The sequence below is a fragment of the Siphateles boraxobius genome, unplaced genomic scaffold (assembly GCF_051911475.1).
Source record: "Siphateles boraxobius isolate OS27281-9 unplaced genomic scaffold, OSU_SipBor_1 489, whole genome shotgun sequence".
Lineage (NCBI taxonomy): Eukaryota > Metazoa > Chordata > Actinopteri > Cypriniformes > Leuciscidae > Siphateles > Siphateles boraxobius.
Window position 1 is genome coordinate 7899 of NW_027509129.1, and position 7708 is coordinate 15606.

The following is a 7708-nucleotide window of genomic DNA, read 5'->3' on the forward strand; positions in this document are numbered from 1 at the left end:
CCTCCTTGTAGTCCCCAAAGCCAACAAGCGCCTCGCCCTCACACCCGGGCTGAGTGGCGCGAGCCCGGGCCTCCTCGTGCACCCGGTGGTAACGCAGCTGCTCAGCAAAAGCAGGGTGGGCGCACGAGTACCGGGCGAGTGCGTCCTTGTTGGCCATAAGGGGGCTGTCGGAGGCACTTTTCTCCCGCTCCCGCTGGTGGCTGGCAACCAACTGCGTGGTGTAGCCCACGTCGTTCTCCAGGAGCCAACGGAAAGTTTGACCCTGGTACTTGCCAAACTGGATGCTGTGGCATCTCTGCACAGAACAGTAATGCCATGTGTCTGCTCTGATGCTTAAAGGGGTGGTAAAACACGATTTCACTTTTCTAACTGTGAAATGTTGCTGTTTGAGCATAAACAACATCTGCAAAGTTACAATGCTCAAAGTTCAAAGCAAAGGGAGTTATTTGCTTTTAAAGAAAAGGACTACAACAAACGGCTGGTAGGGACTACACGACATTCCTCCCAGGTTAGTGACATCAGCAACCCTAAAATGTACATAAACCCCGCCCCCGGGACACGCAGTCCATGTTGAGAAGAGGAAAAGTTGTTTTATAAGAAGAACATTTGTGAGTCAGCTCAAACTTTAGCATCCTTCTTTTCACATGCAATAAAAAGTCACTCTGTGTGCATCTCACAACAGTTCCTATAGGAGCGATTTATAGATTATCATGACAGAATTATGCTAATTGAAGATAGTTAACTCCACATCAGAAACATAAATTCATCAACTAACCATTCAGAGACGTCCTGTTGCATTCTACATGTTGTCACTTCTTCTTGAGTCTCTCCATCTTTGTCTGACTCTGTTTTATACCCCCCTGGTTTTTTTAAATTGTAAACATGGTTACTCACAGCTGATGTAGCCAGCGCATTTATTTATTAATTTCGAACGGTAAACAGTCAGATTCACCAGAACTCCTTTACTAGGTGTCCTCTGTCACTTTTTAACGGACATCCTGCAGCCAGAATCGAGTACTCACCCAGACCATGGTATAATAGAATGCTAATGCATAATTTAAATACATAAAAAAGCTCCACAAATAAAATAAATGGGCAAGACAATTAGCATGATCTTCATGAAGACAAATAAATGTTCTATAAATGTCATTAAGGACTGTTAACATGGCCTTTGTGAAGGCAGATTAACATTCTAAAATAAAGAACAGTCTTTTATGACTGTTTAATGACCCTCATGGGAGAAAATAAGTGTTCTAAAATAAAGAACAAGCATTTAAGACTATTAACATGGCCTTAACTGTGGGATCCCTATATACCCTTTGTTTAATTAAAATCTGTACAAGTACAACAAATATGTATAAATGTAATAATACATACGTACATATATTAATTATATATATAGGTCAGACATGGCCTATTTTAACAGAGAAGCATTCTGAAATAAAGAAGGACTGTTTCGTGGTTTTTATGAGGGCAAATAAATGTGCAAAAGTAAAAAACTATAATTTAGGGAAATTTACATGACTCATGAAGGCAGGTAAACCCTAAATTAGGTTTTGATATATATTAACATGGCATTTATTGAGGGCACATAAATGTTCTCAAATAAAAGAACAATCGTTAAATGTTCTAAAATAAATAATCATTATTAAGGACAATTTATATGACCGTTATGAAGGCAGATAAACCTTTTGAAATAAAGAACAATCACTTTGGAATAATTACATGCTCTTTATTAAATGCAATTAAATATTCCTTAATAATAAGAAACAGGACATTTACAATATTTACACAAATAACTATTTACAGTGAAGCATTTCTCCTCTCCTGCAGCCACTCTTCTACAGTCTTTCCCTCTGCTGTGGCACAGAAGAAGAAGCTGCCCACCCTGGTGTGCCCAAACTCTTTTTTTCTGGGCTGCCCACATCGACTGCATGTGTAATCTTTTCTTTCACGTTGCTGTGGAGGGGGCAGCCCTTGCTTCTGGGCTAAAAACTCTTCTGCCTTTCTCTTCCTCCACAAAGTTGTTCTGCTCAAAGATGGAGCAGAGAGTGACGCCGGCAGTGGAGCAGAGAGCGATGCTACCGGTGGAGCAGAGAGTGACGCCGGCGGTGGAGCAGAGAGAGATGCTACCGGTGGAGCAGAGAGTGACGCCAGCGGTGGAGCAGAGAGCGATGCTACCGGTGGAGCAGAGAGTGACGCCGGCGGTGGAGCAGAGAGCGATGCTACCGGTGGAGCAGAGAGTGACGCCGGCGGTGGAGCAGAGAGAGACGCTGGCGGTGGAGCAGACAGGGCGGGTGCTGATGCGGGGGGAGGATGTCGCTGATTGAGTGCTGATTGAGGTGCAGCGGGCACTGACGTCTTCTGTTTGGCTACAGGAAGAAGGGTGTTAGACACCATGCGGATCTGAGGCAAGGGCACACTCAGAGCCAGCACGTCTGCTTCCAGCTTCTTCCAGTAGTTGTTGTACCTGTTTAAAATGGCACAATTAATAGGATGAACAGAATATGAGAATTGTAAAATTCCTTTTATAGCTGGCTTTAAAAAGAAACTACTTACCAGACAGAAAGCGTCCGCTGATTGACCTCAAACAGCTGAATCCTTGCCCGTCCCCTCAGTGCTGGGCAGTTCCCCACCAGCCTCCGTATGGCCTGGTAGTCGTGTAGAACGGCAGCCCAGCGGTTCAATGAAACTCCCCACTTCACCTTCCCCGCTGGATGAATGGAGGAAAGCTCCAGACATACTGCCTCTACAATTCGACTAATATTGGGCCATTGCGCAGGGCCCGACCCCTGCCCCAGCACACACCTGTAAAATAAAATAGGGAATTATAAAGCATATAGTCATTTACATTATTAAAGCTCTGTGTGCAAATATTTAACTTACCGCTTCAGGCTCTCCTTTCCATGACAGGTGGAGGTTTTGGAGTGGGTGGCCTTAAACCTGCCTTGTAAGAGTCTCCCCTTGTGTCTCGTCGGATAGGAAACACCTTTTTTGTCACTGTCCGGCAGTCTGTCCCACAGCCGAACAATGTCAGTGGCTTCCCTATCTGAGACACAAGGCTTTTCTCTCAGCTCGACGAGGTACCTGGCCAGGTCCACCACTCTGTCAAAACCTGGTGTCCCGTCTGGTCCTCTGCACACCTAACAAGAAGAAAGAAGAAATTAGTGGATGGATAAAAAAAGTCCTCCATATGATGGCATGGCAAGGGATGCCTGCATGCATACATACATCTTCTTGGGGCTCAGGAGGCAGGTCCTGGGAGGACTGAGAGGGTGAGGCTGAATCCTGAGACAAGCGTACAGCTTCCTGGGTGGACACTAAGGAAAGAGGGGAGATGGTGTGGTCCTGCTCCTCTGCCTCATCCCCAAATCCCTCATCTTCTGCCTCCCCTAGGTCATCTGGGATTCTATCTGGGGCATCTGGGTCCCGCCCAAAGTCCTCCCTGAACTCCCAGGACTGCTGCGAGCACAGGTACTCCACCCCGATGAGCTCGCCTGACAAAACAAAATTAAATTGAAAACAAGGTTTTAAAACCGACACCTGTGCATTACAAAGAAAACAACAAAGCATGGCATTATAGACACATACCCGTGTACTGTCCTGGCTTTGAATGGTCTTGTACAAGACTACAGCCAAGAAGACGCTGACTGAGCTCATTGAGGCTGTGCTGGAGCGAGGCACTGTAGCAGCGCAGGGACGACGGGCCCTCATCCATTACGGTAGCAGCAGCAGCAGCAGCAGCGCGGTCCTCGTTCCACCGCTCCAAACCCTCAAGCAGATAAGCCTGGAAATTTTCCAGGTTAGCGCTCGTTCCTGATAAAAAAAAAAGGAAACATTAACACTAATTTATAATTACAAAAGAGATAAAAACAGACAATCACAAAAAAAAACATTGAGGTGGATGTGTGTAATCTCACCGGGTATGAAGCGGTTGAGGTGGTTGTGGAAGGACTCCAGGGAAGTGAAACCCCTAGCGCAGCGGTAGACAGGAAGTGTGAGCCCTCCCCTTGTCATACTTCCTGTCTGGGTGTACAGCTGCACACCAGGGGGGTCCTGGATGCAGGGAAGATGGCGTCTTTGCGTGTCCCATATGACGTCCATCCTCTCCTGGTCCACCAAGGGGATGCCCATGGTTTCCCTGGCGTCCTTGAAGGCCTCCAGCAACGTACAGATTAGCTGCTCTGTCTCCTCCACGCCACGTGTGCAGCGTCGACAGTGCAGCGCCAACTGTCTGGAGGTGAGCCTGCTGGTTAGCTGGTCATCAGTGAGGCCTCTGATGCCATGCTGTTGCTCTAGCTCCCTCATTTTGGCCTCCCTCAGCAGAGCCACATCTCCCTCGTCCCAGACGAAAATGCAGGCAGAGAGCTTCGCCATGAACAGACCGTAGAGCGGGTGGCTGTCAGTGTGCAGACCAGCGGCGAAGCGCCGCATGAAGTGCCACACATCGAGACGTACCACCACATCACTCCAGCCGCTGAACATGGCACCTGCTCTGGATGTGCCCACAGAAGAGCAGCAGTCTCTGTCCACATAAAGGAGCGTGGGGGGAGCGACACCAGCCGCCTCGTACCTCTTCACCAGGCCTGTGGTCATGGGCAGCAGTCCCTGACCCTCGTGTGAGGTGAGCACAGACATGAGGACCTGTCCGTGCTCATTGCCCACATTGGTGACCCAGGCTGCGGTCCCAGCTGCAGCTCCTGCCAGTTTTTTGGCCACCTGTTGTTGGAAAACAGAAAATTCAGTACAGATAACCTACAAATTTTTTATCTACACCTGTATATACACATTTGGGCCTTTGAAACTAATATTTGATTAATATGTTACCTTTTTTGTGGAGGCCATCTTCAGGATGGACCCAAAGACAGAGGTGACCCTGGCTTTGAGCTCACCATACCGGGACCGGATATCCTCTGCGTGGACAGAGAGGAGCCACTTGGCGGTTGGTACAGGCGGCTTGGGTGGTGGAGGTGAGATGGGCTGTGTGGTGGTGCCATGGAACCGGTGACACACAGAGAGATATTGCAGGGACCTCTCCATCCATTCCTCACTATGCTGTTCACACAGCTTGTGATACAGCATAGAGACGCTGTTGCCGAGAGATCGCTCCCTCATCAACTTTGCCACATGCATATCACAAGAGAACCTGTTAAAACACACAGACAAAGGCAAAGTTTATTAAAGTTCCTTTAAAGTGTTATCTTTTCCAGAGCAGAGGAAAGGTGCGATGTTTCCCATACAAAAAGATAAAAAAACTGTACAGACTTTGATATTGTTTTAAGACTGACATCTATCGAAGGTCAAGCAAGGCTCAATGGGGGGCCGTTAACACATCTTGAATAGAACCTCAGCTGTCAGGCTAGGTGTCTCAAGGTGTTGGAATGTTATTGTTCTGAGCTTGACACCTTTGAAAGGTCAAGCAAAGATCAATGGGGGTGGGTCGTTCACACATTCTGTATAGAACCTTGACTGGCAGACACAGTGTCGTGGGGAAAAACTACAGAAGCTTGTTTTGTGTACAAATTATTACATGTAATTAATTTTAAAAGTACTAAGAAAAATATTATTTTTAAGTAATTTAAGTTACATTATTACCATTACATCCTAGTTAACGGTGTAACATGTTAGTAGGTAATTGCACCTGCAGTAAGAATAATTTTCTCATGACTCACCGGTAAGTGAGGATAGCTGGGAACATCCTGCGGTGAGCCGGATCCAGCTGGTCCAGGACGTCATAGGACCACGCGGCGAGCTTCTTGTGGCAGCGCTGACACTCCAGGTACTCTGTTGCCAGAAAATACCAGCCGTGTAAATTCAGCACCCGCCTCACTGTCTTGTAGAGCCCACATGATGTCAGTCGCCGACCAGACCGTCTGCAGTCTGGCGAGCTGCAGATCAGCTTGTAGGACCACATTCTGTAGGGCATCCACAAACACAGCGGCCAGGTGAAGAACACGTCCGGCGATGCTGGAGGCTGATGATACTGCAGACGAGGCTGGGGAGGGTACCACCACATCTGCAGGTTATCTGTCAGCGCTGCCCTTCCACCCTGGCGTCGGAAGAGGGAGCGGCCGATCCACTCGTGTTGTTCTTTTGGAAGGGAGTGCTTCCAGGCCTCAGGGAGAACAACCTATAGGAACACAAAAATATGTCATGTATGAATAAAAACAAAATGAGTAAATTAATAATAATATATATATATATATATATATATATATATATATGTGCAAACTTCTGGTGTGAAAACTGTACCTCAGAAGCCGCTGACACCAGCCTTTGAGCGGCTCTTTGCTCCAAGCGAGGTGAGCGGATCGGCGCTGAAGGTGGTGGTGCTGGTGTAAGTACTGTGAAGAACACATCATTTTAATTTTGTAATTAGTACTAATGATTTAATAATTTGAAGACATTTATGGTTACATAACAATACCATATGATGTTAGGAAATGTATTAGTGATCACATAAGATCAGGTGAGCATGCTTTTTCTACACACAAAAGAAAACAAAACACTCACACTGTGGCTCCACCTCCATGGCTGAAGCCAGCAGATCTTCATCTGTTGGCTCTGAGGGCAGAAAAATTACAATGTTATTCATAATTCCATTAGAACGTGCATAGAATTACACCACTTATAGATCTAAAAACTCACTGTGTGCTGTGGCTGGCTGGGAATGGGAGCTTTGGGTGGGAGGAGGAGAAGTCAGGCGTGAAGGGTGCGGGACAGCAGGCTGGGATGCAGAGGATGACTTTTTTTCCCTTTGCTGGTCCCTCAGCAAGATGTACTTTTTCAGGGCGTCCATCTTGCTGCCTGTATTGGTGCCCTTGTGCCGGATGAACTCCACATAACTACATAAGAAACACAATAGTTTACATGATAAGAGTAAAATAAATACAAAACAGCAATACAATAACAAGCAAGCAGAAGCACATATTACCTTTTCCTCTCCCTGTCCTTAGCCTCATAGAGCTCCTTGTAGGTGCTCTTCTTGTGGACCCCAAAGCCCACCAGACAGTCACCCTCACAGCCAGGTAACGTGCCCTCTCTCTGGACTTTCTCTACGGTGGCTGCCTGCTTAGAAGGCCTAAGCACCAGCTCTCCAGCCTCCACACGCAGGTTGGGTGTGCTTTCCATTCTGCAACAGTAAAGCAATGCAAACAATGAAAACCCCCACTGAAAACCCCCATACACAATAAATATTCATGGAAAATTTTAAATCAGTGGCATTAGTACTAATTTTTTTCTTTTTAGTTATATATTTTTATAATTTTAAACGAATTTCGTTTTCTTTTTCCATAGTTGTTGATTATTCGGATCATAAAACTGACATAAAGTGAGTAAAGGGTCAAACGAACGCTCATCAGAAGAAGTCTGCATACATTATATTTTTGAGAGAAAAAAAAGTGGATTTACTGGCGTCGATGAAAATCATGAATGAAACTGTACATTTTATACAGAATTATATGTTTTACGTCAGCTGCTTATGAACTGCTCGATATATTAGCCCATTGTTTTTCTCACGCCACTTCTGCATGCATTGCACATAGTTAAAAGAAAGAAAACCTGCACTTTACTGGGTGTCGATGAAAATCATGAATGAAACTGTACTTTTTATACAGAATTATAAGGTTTAGGCGGGTCAAACGTCATTCCAACGTAACGACTCGGCATCACCCCAATTTTTTTTCACCCGCCTCTTCTGCATGCAGTA

At 46.0% G+C, this 7708-nt stretch overlaps 1 protein-coding gene across 1 annotated transcript; it reads right to left on the reverse strand.

Annotated features, from left to right (window-relative positions):
- Positions 1-1711: 1711 nt before the first annotated feature.
- LOC143710891 (uncharacterized) lies at positions 1712-7131 on the reverse strand. The gene is made up of 12 exons (XM_077202111.1): positions 6935-7131; positions 6649-6845; positions 6514-6564; positions 6253-6344; positions 5673-6130; positions 4828-5146; positions 3921-4719; positions 3592-3816; positions 3232-3497; positions 2887-3143; positions 2560-2808; positions 1712-2470 (listed from the first exon to the last, which is right to left on the reverse strand). The coding sequence occupies exons 1-12, from the start codon at positions 7129-7131 to the stop codon at positions 1804-1806; spliced, it is 3777 nt and encodes a 1258-aa protein (XP_077058226.1). The 3' UTR covers positions 1712-1803.
- Between the last annotated feature and the right edge of the window lie 577 nt (positions 7132-7708).